General features: G+C 36.7%; 1 protein-coding gene across 7 annotated transcripts in view; it reads right to left on the bottom strand.

Annotated features, from left to right (window-relative positions):
* The window catches only part of LOC116160483, a 321930-nt gene that overhangs the window by 34895 nt on the left and 269577 nt on the right, over window positions 1-17458 (bottom strand). For all 7 annotated transcript variants that reach the window (XM_031473685.1, XM_031473680.1, XM_031473683.1 and 4 more), the window contains one exon: window positions 6238-6362. In XM_031473685.1, coding sequence (XP_031329545.1) covers window positions 6238-6362 — 125 coding nt within the window. The remainder of the gene's footprint in view (window positions 1-6237; window positions 6363-17458) is intronic.

The following is a 17458-nucleotide window of genomic DNA, read 5'->3' as shown; positions in this document are numbered from 1 at the left end:
TCTAGGGTGCTCTCCTGATACCTGTATTCCTTGATATAAACTCCGGTCAGACCCGAAGGTGAAAACACGAAGGTACTGTATCAAAATCAACTACGAAACCAATAATAGAGAACGATACTATTGACGGAACTTGAACAGAAATTGGAAGATGCATAGCGGAAAGCTTTGAATAAACAATGAAAGTCTGCAAGTGTACATATCGGAACCAGGTAAGTATATGGCAGAAGAAATACGAAGTAACAATTATAGTATAGAGTGAATACAGAAATAAAGAAATTATTGGAAGCAATTTTTCACATAAATGGAACACGATCTTTACGGAAGATATTGAGAAGAAAGAGCCATTAACAAAATCCAAATAAATTTAATAATAATTGAAACAAACAAACAAAGCGGTCAGAACATCGGGGTATTTAAGAGACCTCATCTGGAATAATGAAGGTACTATAAGTAAAGTGAGTAAAAAACCTAAAGAAGAGCTCCTGGTAGATGGCAAAAGAGGTGATTCTATGAAATTTTGACCTCCCAAGAGGCATTAAAAAACCAGAAAAAAACAAGGCTTATGTCTTAATGAAAGAACAGAAAGAGGAAAAATTTGTTCGTGTTGGGGAATGGAAAGGAAAGTGTGCGGTATTTAAATTTATCTATCTCTCTTTGATACTTTTCGGAATGATGTATCTTCCGCTGGTTCAAATTTTTAAAGTTTGACTGTATCAACGTTTTTTACATAGTATGCCAAATATCAAAAATTCATATACCCAAGATCCAATAAGCCAAGGTCGAGCAGTTTTCCGCATATCAATTCTTACTAAGCGGACGCAATTCGTACAGTGGAGCCTGAGAAATCTATAAATAGCCAAGACTAAACGTAGTTTTATTTATTTACATCGCTTCAGAGTAATCGGTCTAGGCGGTTATTTCGTATTGAGGGTCTTGGTTTCCATGACCATGTCACGCTATTCTAAGATTTAGTGTTTATTATTTACATTAATTGAGCTTAATAATGTAATCTGTGATTATTTTCCATTCACGACATCCTGTTCTGTTCTGTATCTGTAGTGCATTATAAGTTTGGTTAATCAATATCAAGATTATGTGTATTCAAATGTTAGTTAACTTCGTGCATTGTAGATCGGGTAGTTTAAATTAGCTTTGCGGAAACAGGACCTCAAAGCAAAACAACTCGAATCTCTCTAATTGATACAAGGTTTACTTTCCGCATGTTCTCAATTGGATGGGTATTTGTACGAGTATGTATAATAATTACAATATATTGTTTATTAGAGGGTACAAACTGTAACAAACCCATTGTGACACAACACGTTACTATCACACGCACAAGTAGCTACAAACAATGCCGCATTAGGCACAAAGTTTGTAGAAGCCGTCTATGTGCCTATTTACACGCAAACTGGAAGTAATTGTAAATTGTACACTTAATTTAATTTATCGTTTTATCAGGAATACCTAAAACACAAGTTTAATTCGCTTAAAGCAAAAATATACCTCGCCACAAACTTCTTGATCCAACTGTTAATCAACAATGCGAACCCACGCAGGATGCTTTAACAAAGTTTGCCAACTGCTAAAACCAACCCCACATTAACCACCTAATTTAATTCGAATGTAGCGTAGATCTAAAGGAAAGTTGTATAACCTACTTTTGGATGCACATTACGTAAGGCGGTTTTTTTTCTCTAAAACGAAATTTAAAAATAACTTTCGTCAAGTCAATGTCATTTATTACTGTTAATGTATTTTCATGAAACGTAAATATTTTTCCAAGCTGCTAAATCGAGTTAGGTCGAAAGTAAAACTCTGTGGAAGTATAAGCTCATTATTTTGAGAGAGTGTTCACAACAATTAGTACTTCATCCAATTTATTCCGTTACGCATATGAGACAAGCAAACTTCAGGGGATGGTGAAAAGGAGCTAGTTAATAGATTATAAATTAGAAGTTACTATGGCGTATAAATTATTATTTGGTTATTTTATCACACGATATAATCGTATAAAATGAAAGTTAGACTGCGATTAGTGTTGCTATAGGTACCTATACTCCTAAAGGAGCTGTAAGCAGTCATATCGTCCACAAGGGTCGAAACTAGTACCAAGTTTCACCGTTTAGAGGGGTATGCCTGAGGGCTCGAAAAAACCAGTGGTGTTGATACATGCCAGTACGAATAAGAGTTTTTTGTCAAAACAAAAGATTCATAAGGGCTATAAGAATTTGGCAATTTGGTTGGTTACAAGTAGAGCTAAAACTTGCCGTGGGAACAGGCAAAACCTACGATTGCGATCACCTGGATTCCCGATTCCTAATAGAAACCAGGAGAGAACCTTCAAGAGGTTTGAACCAGCGTGAACAGCAACAATATGGAACGGTGGTTACTGGAACTTACTAGGATTAGAACTGGCGGTGATGGAAGAATGAAACTGTACTCTGCATACCTACAATCCTTCTACCATGGAAAAGGTGATTCAACTGGTGGTACATTGTCACCATCAAACAGACGCATCCAATTCAGCTTTAACAAAACAGGTAAGTTTCCGCTGTAGGGCATCCAGTTCTGTATCCATGGATTTATGATATGCTACCACCTTTAAGATCGTATTTATGGAGTAGGTACGTCTTCAATAATTTTCGATGGCCTTCAATGGTGCAGGTCTGGACGACAGTATGTCCGTGTTAATCAACCAACTATCCTGGCGCTAGCGGTCGCAGTTGAAGCTAATTCTTCTGTTATCTCCGCTGACAAACAGCCGTCGATTGCTGCTTAACTTTACGGCTTTGTGTAGTTCCGACGGAGAGATCCAATTGTGATACCTCGCTTCTAGCTCGTCAATGAGCCCATGAACCAATTGATGCAGGTATCCTCGTGTGCTTATCGATACCACGCTTCAAATTCTCGAATCTGCTCCAGTCCACGGTTCCACTTTTCTGTAAAGTGGTTGAGTTTCCACGTGATTCGGCGCTTTGTATCATTCATCGTTGTTACGGTTTTCAAGATGAGAGATGTTTGTTCTTAGAGGCTTCGATGAGGTGTCTCTGGTTGCCATTCAATTTGCGAATGTCTATGTAGATCCCACCGTTGACTACGAAGATCGATGCTAGAATTCTTCCCAGTACTTCGCTTTGGGCTCAAGCAGCATATTCTTCCTGGATTATCCTTGAATGTTCTTGTAGTTCTTGTACGCTTTGTTCTGATTCCAGGACGTCTCCCACCTCTAAATTGCCAGTCTGGTTACTCCATTTTCTCCTATGTTGTAGGGTATGAAGATAATTCAGTGGACCAAATTTTTCAGAAACCCCCATTCATCTTTTGTAAGAGTTTCCACCTTGAAGTGGAACGAACTTTCCCTGTCAGTTCGGTCTCATCTGGCGGCATCTGAAGCGGTTTTCCGTTGATGAGATGCGACTGAGTATCTCTTGTACGGGACACCATGGTAGCCGATTGAGATATGCCTCAATTTGGCACAATACTGCCGATAATTCCTCAAATATCAACGATATTTCTTTGCGCAGCAAAGCTTCTGCGCCTACGAATGTTGTCGCTATACAGCTCCGCACATGCTCCTCTTCTGACTGTTAATCGACGGAAGGCTTCCTTAGTCATGACTTTGAGGTGTATCGATTTCGTTCCCACCATAAAGGGTTCTTTACATTTAGTGTGGCCAAATGACTCTTGTGTCGACATGCAGTTTGAATTCGTTAATCTACCCCCTACTCTGAATAGTCCCAATGCATCCAGAAAGGGGTTCAGTGTCTTGAGGATATTTTGGCGAGGCAACTCTTTGCCATTTTGAAATAGCTTGATCTCCATTGAGTAATGTTGTCCCATATGTTCTTTGAGCTACCCGTAGTTCTCGTGGCCCTAGAACCCCAGTTGGGTATGTTGTCTTCTTATATTTCGCGACAAATCTTCGGCAGTATGCTATCAGCCTTATGATCTTGTCAAGGAAGGAAAACCTGTTTCTGTATGCTGAGTGCGGTTACCTTTCTTTCTGGGTCTCTGGGAATTCCTCCGCACTTGGTGTTTCTTGGAGCCATCGTGGTCCGTGCCACCACAACTGACTTGTCCAGAACTGATTCATAGTTGTGCCTTGAGCTGGATTATCCTCTGACGTAATATGGTTCTGTCGAGCACGGAGTGTTACCTCGTTCTGACTTTTTCGTGAACTGGAAGTAGCTGAGGTGTCGAACACCAGCCATACGAACAATGATCTGGTGGAGCTTTCCTCTTTTAACACCGCATAGTGGGGGAATATAGTATTTCGCAGGTGCCTCCCCTGCATTTCAAGGTACCATATGCCTCAGCTCTTCATATTCTCGCAGGAAAACCTTGCACCTGCTATCTACGAAAGTCTGGGTGCGTGTGACTCAGGCTGGGTAAGCAAGGTCCTCCAGGTATCGTGGCGAATGGGCGTGCAATGGGCAACTCACTTCAAATGTAACACTTCACGGGACAGGAAATGTTGTGGTAACGCGGCACCAATTCATTGCATCTTTCAAGGCCTTTGTGTAGTATTTACTGGGGGGACTGTAATCCTTGTGGTAACGCGGCACCTATTCGTTGAGGGCTCAAAGGACCAAATGTAGCCTATCTATGTAGCGTTAGGGTTGTAAATCATCCAAGAAAATCTTACACGAGATAAAATTTGGTCGGGGATTATCATACATCTCAAACCAGGTACGTTACCGACAGTTCATCGAAGATGGTTAACTGATAGTATTTATAGTAAGCGTTTACATGCTATTTATATCACAGATATTACTTCCTTAACCTACGTCAATGACGTTAGTATGCAGGAAATGCTGACGCCTCGACCTTGCTTAGCTTGTTTGATTATATTGCCTTTTGGTTCCTAGTAGTCTACATACTTCCGCGTTATAGGTTGCATTTCCTTGGTTTATTCTTGAGTGTTATATTTTCTTAATTTTGGTGGTAATTTTAATCTGTTCTAAATGAACATCTTTGGCCGTTAGCCGGAAAGTAGGTGTGTTTTAATGAACACTTAAAGTTCTTCACATTCTGTTCTTCTTTCGGTTCTTCAATTTCGCGATATCCATAAAATTCATTATATTCATAAAATAAGAAATAAGAATGGTAACGTAGCCCTACATTTTTCTCTTAAGCCTAATTTACATTTGGAAAGTTTACTGGCGGAAAGTACTGTCGGCCAGTAAACTTGCCAAATGTAAATTAGGCTTTAAATAAGGTTTGTGTAACATTATCCATTCCATAATAAAGTAGGCGTAGTGCCGAGTTTTAGACCTAAACGGTTATTGTTTATACCTGCCGACCCGTGTGGCGCAGTGGAGTTCGTCTGAGGTACTAAGGGTTCCTAGTTTGAATCCGGGTTCGGCCTTGGCTGAAACCCCGCCCACTAAAAAAAGGCCAAAAATAAATAAATAAATAAATTACAGTTAAGTTTTCAACAACTATAACTTTGTTCATTTAAATACAAATTTACGATCCTCTGGAAATCCCTATGAGACTGTCTTTATAGCTGGTTTCTAAACCCGTTTTTTGATCTTTGCGTTCAGGAAATTGCTGAGTAGGAGTACCTAGACAATTAAAATTCGTTTTGTCAAAATTACGTGACGAACCACAACACACAGCAATCGCGTATAAATATCGGCTATTGATTTACCATCAGCAACATTTTAAATTGCTCTAAGCTGCAATGCATTATCTAAATGAGAAAAATAAATGAGTTTCCAGTATGCCACACGTTTCACCTCAAATTTTAAAGTCTCCAACGAATCGATGGATGTGGTTACAGATGTAGGAGACATTAAACAGCTTCGCATATATTTCCCTCACATTGACAAAGATAGCTGCTACATACGTCACGAAGTAAATCCTATTTTATAATAATGTCAAAATGGCAAAGCTTATTATAATTTATGGAAATGTTCGTTCAATTGCAGGTAGCTAAATCAATATTTTCGCAAAAACGCCATAATATTGAAACCGCAATTTTGAAATTGAAGCGCGCCTAGGGTTCATTGTTACGAAATAAAACATTGACAACGAGTAGGTAACCTAATTTATTTCAGTAATTAAGCGGGAGTTACAGCAATACTATTTTGTGTTTAATTAATATTCTCATATCTTATTCTACGTAGATTTTCATTGTATAATTAACGAGACGGAAATGACCGCAAGTTGCCATTTAACCCTTGTAACCCTAAAGGAAATAATGTAGGGAAAATGGTTCAAAATATATACCTGACACTGTTGAGGACCTTGTCTATTAGGTGAAGCAGCCTTAGGCCGTGGTCGTTTCACTGCTAATTTTACTACTTCACTTGACGATCCTACGGGGGGTTTCTTATCTTCCGTTGTCGTTGTCACTGCAAAGATAAAAGCAGGTTTAGAATGCAATTTCCCAAAAGTGAAATCAGGTTTAAATCGGACATGAAATTCAAATTTGCGACACGTTACATATTTAGGGGTATAAGCGGCTGATATTCCACGCGATGGACATGAAATTTTACAAAAAGTACAACTCATTATTGTACGCGATGTAGTGCAGTTGAAATTCTGGATTTGGCGAAACATGATAATTATTTTATAGGTCATGTTTGCAACGTGAAATGAATTTTACACTTCCCTGCATGTATACGTGACAAAATTCAAATGTCAATTTCAGCGGTTTCATACGTTTTACTCTACAATTGAAAAGGGGGATGAGTACACCAATTTTTAATGCAGCTACCGAATGCAGATCTTTATTGTATTGCCGGTATAGGTACGTACATCAGTTTTTTTTAACGAGACCCCATTAGCATCAGTCCGCTTTTAAAAATGCAATTGAAGTAATTAGCAAGAGAAAAAAATAGGTAGGTCTCGGAAAATTTTCTTTTATTTCCCTTCAGCGTGGATGTAGCTTTACTCTTACAATAATTCGAGATGTTCTAATTCAAGGGATTCAGGCAGTTACAACGTAAGTGCACTTTCTAACATTGCCTTTGGTCGTGTAATCCTTCTACTCGTGATGTAACTCACTCTTAAACTTTTGTGGAAATTCTAGTATTTAGAATGCCATGTTGAAAGATTTATTTTGCCAAAGTTTCAACGTACAGAGTGAAGTGTGTGTTTGGTTTATTTCCGATATTCTTTAATTTATGACGTGCACTGCGGCCTGATTTATTGGATGCATACAAATTCAATTCCGTAATGCTACGAGTTTTTTTGATTCACATTTCAGTAGTTATTCATGTCGCCTCTGTTACCGTAGATAATAAATATATATTCATTTCTGCAAATATAATTACTTTGTATATACTTCAGAAACGCCAGCTTGAAAATTGATGAGTAGGTAAGTACATGAACATTGTTTACATCCACGAAACATGTTAGACTCAATATTCCTTAACGACAACCGCGACGATTAAATTACATTTGAACATGAACATGAATTTCTAGAGCTAGCGCCGGTAAGTGCTTTGTTACCGCTAGCATCCCTATGGCATCCCATCGTTTCCAAAAGCAAGCGCTGTGTTCATCAGACCTAGCTCCATAAACCCCCCAATAGTGTGGGGGGCAATTTCTTCTAGTGCCACCATCTTGTTTTTTTTAATACAGTTTTAGCGCTTGTGTTCTGCTTACCACAGACGCTTTGTCTCATCGATATTACTGCTCTATAATTCTCTAGCTTTAATTATTTTTTAAAACAGTGTATGTACTTCGTTTGTAATTGTTTTGACATGTATTCGTATTTGTTTTGAAGCGTTACACTTGTTTTATTATTATTGTTTTACACCATGTAGTGTTAATTGATTAAAACTATGTAAGTGTACATATCTGATTTTTAGTGATTGTTTCATTTTTTAAAATCATCTACGTTTCATTCATCGTTGCTATTGTTTTAGACCTTCTAATAACGACATCATCAAAGATATTATGTATTTTTCAGTTTTTGTCTCTCTTGTGTTTTAAATCTTTAACGTTTGTTTCATCGTTTTTATTGCTTTGTACCTTCTAATGATGGTACTATACATTGTGTTCTAAGTAAAAGTCCGTACTACTAACCTTATTACCGAACTTCTCAGGATTGACAGGACAAGCCACAAAAGCGTCTGGATAAAATACACTATCCTTTTTTAAATGGAACACCCTATATATTCTTACGTATTTTGAAAGAAAATGCTGGATTTAAAAAAACAACCGTCAATGCATAACTACCTCAAGTAATTAATAATAGGGCTACAAATTTTAAATTAATACTTGGGAGTAGGGAAATGAGTTATAAAAACCAAAAAAACGAGAGAAATACAATCAACAGAAGTGGTTTATTTAAATAAGAGCCTTTATACCGATTGAAAGCAACATGTCGGTCATTACTGTTATGTTTTTTATTTTAGTTAGTTTGCCCTTGTTCCAAATTTTTATTGCAATTATACAGGGTGAAAATGTTGTCTAGAGCACTAGATATATTTTCAAAACACGATTTATAAAAAAACTTTATAAAGTCCAAAATTATAATAAGTTATCTAGTACTTTACGTATACCTACTTTAAATTTGTGGTCAGTGGCGTACTTCTGTATAGTATGTTTACGTTACCTACTCTTAAAGAGCACACTTTTTTGAATATAGCAACATAAAAAACATATTATATTACATAATCAAATTTATGAGACTCAAATTAAGGAAAATGGTTATGTTAATTAATTTTATAATTTTACTAATTTGTGTCGACACAAAGTGTTATTCAATTATGTCAGCAATTTATTGTATCAAAAATCATTAAAAATAAAATTATTAAAATTTTTTTACAGTGGCATGCGTCCACCAATCTAAGAGGATCGCCTTTTAATAGAAATAATTGTTTTTCATGAGGTACTATTAAATAATGAACCTTTCCATGGGCATTCCATATACGTGGCGTTCAAACTTTGTTCGAGACTTTCCAGGAAATAAATTTGAAGCCAATTTCATAACCTCGTGAGGTGTCCCCACAGCCACGAGTTCATTATTTTCTTAACATATAAATTAGATAACCTAAAAATACTAGCGATAAATGGTTGTCAGGATAACTAACAAAAGCTAGGCTCTTCGTGTTTTATTTTCAAAGAGCGCGCTATTTTGGAGTCAGGAAAATGACACGTGACTGGCGAGGAAACACTGAAGTACGAGGCTCCTGTGGAGCCAAGTACTTTAAAGTCTGAGTCAAGTAGTGTCATTTTACTGACGAGTTTTTTTTAACCGAAATCCTATTTTAATTTTCATATAGAACATTATACACACGCGGACGAAAAGTAGCGACGATTTTTTGGGTAAAAAAAAGATATGGATAGTTCAAAGTAAACTATTTACTGTAAAATGGAGAGGCCTTCTTAAAATGTTTGACATTTTTTAATTGTTCCTTCAATATCTGTACATTTATATGACCGTTTAGTATTCTTTTGCTGGAAAATGGACAAGAGATAGAAATGTTATAGCCTATTTTCAGATTAAAAAAGGAAAACAAATAAAGCTAGCCAACGGCATACGATAATTAATTTTAATTTTATTGCAATACAGAATTTCTCATTAAACGAAGGGAAATTTGCTAGCGTTAAAATGGTATTTGCCGACAGTAAAGGCCTTTATTACAAAATCTATAACAAGGCTAGCTAAATTCAACGCGGCACCAGCTGGCTCCCGTCAGGTCAAATAACAATAGCAAAAACTAACAATATCTTCACTTTGTGAGTACTCTGTTCCGACATTTTCTCCAAAATACATCATGTCTCCGGTACTATAGTGTTCCGATAAGGTCGCATGTGGTACCGTAGGATGCGTTTCAAGGAGAGCGATCATATTCCCTTTGTGAGCGACTTCTGACACACTTTCATTTCCTTCCCTGATGTGCCTACCCCCTACAAAAAATAACACATCCTGCAATCAGATCTAACATTAATTGTAATTTTCTTTAGAAATGTTTCACGGCGTGCAAACATGGATTATGATGGAGTATTCTTCTTTCTTTCTTGCTTTTGACATTAAGGAACGGAAACAAAATTGGTGGGGGGGGGGGGGAGGGGAGTGTTTTAAATAGAGGGCTGGTCAGTCTATTGAGTTATAAGGTAGTAGCATGCTATATTTAGTGATATTTAGTTTCTTGATAGATAATTAATTAGAAGGGGGTTCTTTACACGTAAATATTTAAAGGCCGCCTGGCAAAATCTACGCTATACAGGGCGTTTCGAAATTCGCGCACACGGACTGTGGGATGGTGTTATACAACGAAAACTGAATAAAAAGTTCCTCTACCGCTTGAGCAAACTCGTCGTGTTGTCGAAGAGAATTCAGTACGTGCTGGGTATAGCAGTTCATTGAAGTAGTCGTTTACGTAATTCGGTCAGCAATTCAAGTCATCGATTGTATGTATTTTGGTGTCCGGCCAGGTACCACAATCAAGGTCTATACAACCTGTTTAGGGAAGTGGAAATAAGAAGACCAAGTTTTTTGTGTGTCAAATTCATTTAAGTGCATTATTGTGTCCTGATCGTATTGGCTTTTTGATCTTTGTTTATTCGGACGATGTTGTTCGAGTTTGTTAATTAAGATTTCATGTTTAATTTCAATTGTGGTCGTAGAATAAATTTTATTATTGTAATATCATGCAAGTCGTGTGTTTATTCGATCCCTTGAATGACGAAGAGAGATATCTAATGTTCAATTACGTTTAATTTTGTTTATCCGCGCCCAAAGTTCAGTTAGTGGATGACCTGTATTGGAAAATGGTGATCTACTGTTTGAAAGGCATTTATCGTTGTATACTTCGAATTTAGTTGAGTAGTGATGATGGAAAAGCACATCATTCCTGTTACGAATGAAAACAAATGTATCCATTAAATTGAACGTAATTCATTAAATGCAATATAGTGCCGCTAACTTCACGGTATGACATCTCCTTACACGACAGCATTAAAGAAACCAAGTCCCGTATGTGATGCTGATGGAATACAAAAATACGTGAGAATGATGAATTTGGTTCAGCCAATGACACGTCAAACGTTTCTCTTTGTAAAAAAATGGAATATCCTATACATAAATAATTATAATATAATTGTTTTTTTTAAAGAACATCAAACAGAAGCTCGCATGTTTATATATACATCATTCATGTTCACTTTTATCGACATAAAGGTTTTGTTTATTTAGTAAATTAACATTCATTTCACGTTCCAGTTCATGGCTTGTGAAATTAACTATTGAGGAAAATTTAACGTTTAGAAAATAATGTAAATTTTTCCGGTGAAAAATATCCACCAAAATTGTTGTGGGCACGTTTATGAAAAAAAGCATAACGCGTGAAATCTGTTTGCTCCATCAAATCAAATTTAGGAAGTTCATCGTATCAGCGATAATGAATCTGTATTTCAATTAAAACTTAATTTAACGTTTATAAGGAAAACGCGTTATCTCTCTTTTTTGTAAATTAGTTTTTCTCGTTTTCGTTCGCTGAAAAAGTAGGTGTTTCTCATATCACACTCAGCAGGTTGTTGTGATAAACGCAAGTGAAAAAATTGAGTTATGAGATGAAGTCTTCTGTTGACAATTCCCGGTGGAAATAAGTTGTTTGCGCTAACTCCGGCACTCCATTACCCGTTCCGAGAGAAGCGACGTGTGTCAATATCAATAAATGCTCTTCAATTCCTCGCACTTTTCTCACGTAGGTAAATTAGAAGTGTTTTTGTACTTCAAATGCATCAACTTTTATCAAATAGATTTATTTGTCGACTCGGCAATTTCGATATCGTAGCAACTTAAAACGTCTATATCGCTTTGCTTTAAGATCCTCCTTACTTTATCGCTCCGCATCAAACTAAATGACAAGCGGAACAACCAAACGAAAAGGAATAAACTTAATAAATTTCTGACGTAATTGACGTAGGTCTGCTGTTTTCAAAGTAGTCGTGCAATTATTTCCATGTGACGTACTATGAAAGGTTTGGGGTTGCTACACCTGCTATGAAGTATTTTCCGTTTCCTTTCAGAAGCTGTATTGATTTTTATTAGTTTTCTCCCGTTAAATGTGATAATCAGAACCGTACAAATAACGAGCTTCGGAAATTCTAAAAAAGAGAAAAAGCTCAATTCGATTCCATTCTTTTTCGTACAATTTTCAACGATCCAACAAATATAAATGTGAAACTTTTTCTCTATCCGCTACATTACGCACAGATTTTTGCAATACCTAATCCATCGGTTTTATTAATAACGGAAGCTTTTCAGGTTTTTTCTTGTTTATTATCAATCAGAATTAGGCATTTACATACTCGAAGCTAATTCGCTGACTAAAAACATAATGTTTGTGTGTGTATCTTCAATTTGTTGCCGCAGCCTCATAGTACGATCGCACAGATCGGTTTGGTAATTGTCTTATACAAGAGTACTTTTTTGTCTATAAACACGTTAGATTTCTTCCAATGATCCAAAACATGTTTTACCTACTTATGGTTTCCTTTTGTAGACATGGTGATACGTTTTTTTCCCTCGGAATTGAAATATATTCTCATTTAAATTCTTATGCCATGTAGGTATTTCCTTTGTAACCCGTTTAGTAGAGATGCAAGTTGTTCTTGTAGTAGATATACTACAATATACTATACCTTAGTTCTTTATTTCGCAGCAAGAGGCCATTAGAGCGTTATAGGTTTCCTTTACAATAGTTATTTGTTTCGCCGACAGAGGTCGTGCAGATTGTATTGATGTTAATTTACATTTTGAATTAATTAAATTAATTATATTGTTGTATAGAAATTTAGTTATTTGTGCATCGTAAAGTAGTTTTCTTGAATTTACCGTCACGTTTATGCTTTTATATAAATATATCACCGAATTGTACGGAGAATCCGTGGTCGTGTCAAAATTTTGCTTTGTTTAGTTAATGTAAATTGAATTATTGATCCTTATGGAGTATTAATTATGATCTTTGTACACGATTTACCCAAGTGTCAAACGTTAGACATTGTTATACCGCAATATTTTGTGTCGAGCTGTTTACTACCCCTCTTATTTGTTTTTTTTGTGTTGCTATCTGTTACAGATAAGGGAGAACGGCGCGTTGTACCACAATATCGTCCTATACTGGGGGAAATTCCATAAGTTATATTAAGAAAACCACGAAAATTAAAAAAAATTATCTTTGAACTTCGGGTCGCAACCTTTTGAGGTCAGAAGGGCGCCTTCTGGCACAGTTTTTCGAAAAATGACCGTCAACTTCCAAAATTCGTGTAGCAGATGAAAAATGCGCACTTTGAACTCTCATAACTTTTTATTTCACGATATCGATTTCCAATATTCATAGCTCATTCGATGCTCCAAAGCATTGTGATGATTTTATTTTCTATAACATTACCGTGAATTTTTCATAATAAAAAAGTTACGGTTATTTAAGTAAAAACCTACCGACCTCGCCGAGTCGTGAGTCGCGAGTGAGACGGAGAGGGAAGGATAGTCAGCAGCGTTCGCTAAACAAGGAGCAATGCGTAAGAGGTTCTCTTTTACTAAGAAATTTCTCTCCGAATACCAAAACTAGCTATTTAGGCCGTTTAAGCGTTTACAAATGCATTCCGCCGAGTTGCATTGTAAAATCTCAAACAATTCATTAACTCCATGCATCTCAGTTCTTTGGTGAAATATATAGGTACAAATAGGTACATTTCCCTGTAAATTTTGGGGGTTACTCCACATTAGGTATCTCTTGTGCTGTGCTGTATATTGCAAGATCAGCAGTGACAACGGTATGATTTTGTCCCAAAGATTCAGGCTTGTTTTTTGATTTCACTAGACGATGGTTAGGATGGTATTGTAGCTCGTTGGTGGAGAATTCAAAATCGGCATACATATATTGAATGGTAGATACCGGAACTTACTTAGGATTATCAGCATGTACTTAGGCTGTTAAAGTCAGTTATCTGGTTGGTTATCTAGTGATAGGTAAACGAGGAATTTGGATTTCTTCTGCCGATGTATCTCGCTTTTCAAAAAGGACTGTGCGTTGAATTTTTTTCGTCTGTTTCCACAGAATATGGCCTACTTATTCTTATTCTGTGACTGTTTCCTCATTGATGTCGAAGTTATTAATGCTCGCTTTGATAAAATTATCATTTTTTATTTGACAAATTTTTGTGAAATGTAGGTAGACACCCTTAGCCGAACATGTAACATTGACGTTTACTGTACTTGTTATGCCACTGTCGGAGGACATTTTCTGACCCGAAAGACCAATTTGCAAATGAGTGTAACTTTTGTTTGAAAAATGACCTTAAGAAAAACTGTTCAACAATTTTGTTCCGTATGTACCTACACAACAAACTTCGTAGAATTTTGTCAATTTTCGTTGTCCGATCAAGAATTGCAGTGGAATTATTTTTTTCGAATTTTCAAATCTAATTTCAGATTCGTGATTTTTATATTCAAAAACCACTAGATACCAAATTTCGTCGAAATCAACATTTTTTCGCCCCCTTAACGAGGGGTGTGCCCTTTTGTGGTAGGAATTTTGAAAAAATATTTGCAAAACCGGAAAGGGCATACAGCAAAACCTATTCAAAGACTTACCACCAGTCTCTGTAACTGTTGCTGAGAAAAAAATTAAAGGAGAAATGGAAACTTTACCACTTTTTTGAGGGTGGCTCCTAAACGAATACATGGAGTTAATGAATTGTTTGAGATTTTACAATGCAACTCGGCGGAATGCATTTGTAAACGGCCTAAATAGCTAGTTTTGGTATTCGGAGAGAAATTTCTTAGTAAAGTAGAACCTCTTACGCATCGCTCCTTGTTGCGCGAACGCTGCTGACTATCCTTCCCTCTCCGTCTCACTCGCGACTCCCGACTCGGCGAGGTTGGTAGGTTTTTACTTAAATGACCGTAACTTTTTTATTATGAAAAATTCACGGTAATGTTATAGAAAATAAAATAATCACAATGCTTTGGAGCATCGAATGAGCTATGAATATTGGAAATCGATATCGTGAAATAAAAAGTTATGAGAGTTCAAAGTGCGCACTTTTCATCTGCTACACGAATTTTGGAAGTTGACGGTCATTTTTCTAAAAACTGTGCATAACAAGGTAGGTAAAAATGAATGCTTTAGATTCTGCTCTAAATGTACTTTCATTTTACAAAAGGAATTATTGATGTATATCGCTTAGTTGCTGAGAAAATAAATACTTTCGGTTGTCTAGTCGCGCGCGCGAAAGTGTGTAAAGATCAACTTTAGCGGCCTATAACTTTTGTCAGGACCACGGGAAAATGTCGTAAAGCGAGATTCTGAAGGTTCAAACATTTCTGAACAAAATGGTGTGGGTCCCAATTCTTTCTACTCCGAAAAAAAAACTAAGTTAGCGCAGCCTCTCCGCTGCACTACAACGAAAAAGCTTAAACTACAGGACTAGTAGACAGAGGACAAAGTGCGGACAATAGCGTTCATTTTCCTTTTGGAAAATGCGCTAAAACTCAAGCGTTCTTATTAATGAGAGCAATGTCCCAAGGGAAAGGTGCTCCTGATACATAAGATCAGGATATCTCTTATATCTTCAAATGTGAAATTTCACCTTTTAAGATTATTGTGTTAGTATATCAAAATACCATTCATTTAATTCGCTTAAAATTGAAGCTTGAATGTAACAGATGGTATTGATCTGCGGTCCTATTCAGTATTGAGTTATTAACTTTCTCGGCACCATATTCCACGTAAAAACAGAATCGAATTTAGAAAAAGAAATGGAAGTAAACGGAATAATGAAAATAATATTTATACATATACAAATATTGTCTTTTTGGATAGCCCGCAGGAAAGATTATGTTTATATCTCACTCCATAGCATTAATACAGCGCCCCATTTTTTGAAAACCAAAACGAAGGAAGCGCATTATATCCGTGGAATAAAATCTGTATTTTTCCGTAAGCAATTTAGCCGTGCTTAAAGTTCAATATAATCTACTGACATTTTGTATACGCGAGTCAAATGAAAGGGAGAAAAACGAAAATAGCGTCGAGATTCTCATTCAACCGTACATGGGCACTAATGACTATGACCACCGGAAATAAAGTAGAACCGTGCCGGATTCTGACTAGAATAATGACGCTCTTTGCGACAGGCTTAGAAAACAGTTCGGAGATTCAATTTTTGGTCCCTCGGGTGTGGGGCATTGTACAATAGGAGCAGTTCGAATTGTTTTCGAAGCATTAATATATGCGAGTTGGATTTACTTTACGTAGTGCGGTATCCGAAATATGTTACGACGAAAATATACATTTGATACCGTATCGATTTGGTTTCAATACATGCTTTTGAAACTTTTGCCAAGCTTCTCTGAATACGTTACTAGATTCAGCAGGCGCGTGTGAATGCTTAATGTATATCTAAAATCACCTTTTCATTCTCAAAGGCGAGTTGTTTTTAATTTCCCGTCAGTTCCCTTTCACGTACCTAATTGCTGTACTACAAATTGCAAACTAAATTTATACCTCGCCAACTCTGTTGAGTCCATTGACGAACCCTACCTATAATCTTAGTTGTACCATGTACATATGCTATTCATAGAACGGAGATTCCGCATCTAGAATTTTAAATCAGTATTTTTTATCCAAACTGCCGATAAACACTAGGACAAGATTTAGTTCTGGATCACTGCGACGAATTTGGTGAATCGCAATATAAATTTGCAAAAAAAATTACGAGAGAGAAATCACGCAATTTTTTACGAAACAGTGAGAAACTAAGAACAACAAAACTGGGTGTCAAGTACAGGATAACAGAAATCCCAAATTTTAACACCCATGATACGATCACAGGAATTATCAAAAACAATAATATCCAAAAAGGCGTACTTGACAGACGGGTAAGCTGAGGGAGCAATAAAAAACAACATAAATGAAATTGCAAAAGAACACACTCATAAATAAAGGCAAATAAATATAAATTTAAAAAAATTAAAAAAAAGATTAAATAAGAGGAATTAGTTGACTTCACACAGCCGACGAATGAAAAGTCCCGAAATCTATCGTTCACGACATCGTCACACAAATTTGGACATGCGGAAGCCCCAAAAGTGCTCACGGACGACCAAAAATGTCGCCGTGTTTCAACGTGGCAAAAAACCGGGACATACCTATGCACAGTTCCAGACCGTCCCAAACTTCCGCAGAAACCCGTGAAAGAAAAGCAATTCGAGTGTTACATCTCTGGAAAAATCGTTAATTTCCTTAATACCGACCTGTAATGCTTTACTTTCCGGTATTAAACCGCGCTTCGGCCAAACGCAATCATAAGAATTTTGGGGACATCAAGTTACTATGAAAAATATAGAATCGAGTGGTTGTTGCTGTCTTGTTCTTCACGCTGTGACACCGCAAAGAAACGCCTTCTAACTTCTCCGCCTGGCCGGTCAGAGAACCTTTATCGCAGATTGTCGTCACCGCCAAACGGAAGCTGTTTTGTTGCG

The sequence above is a fragment of the Photinus pyralis genome, unplaced genomic scaffold (assembly GCF_008802855.1).
Source record: "Photinus pyralis isolate 1611_PpyrPB1 unplaced genomic scaffold, Ppyr1.3 Ppyr1.4_LG1, whole genome shotgun sequence".
Taxonomy (NCBI): Eukaryota; Metazoa; Arthropoda; class Insecta; order Coleoptera; family Lampyridae; genus Photinus; species Photinus pyralis.
This window is presented reverse-complemented; position numbering and strand designations above follow the sequence as displayed.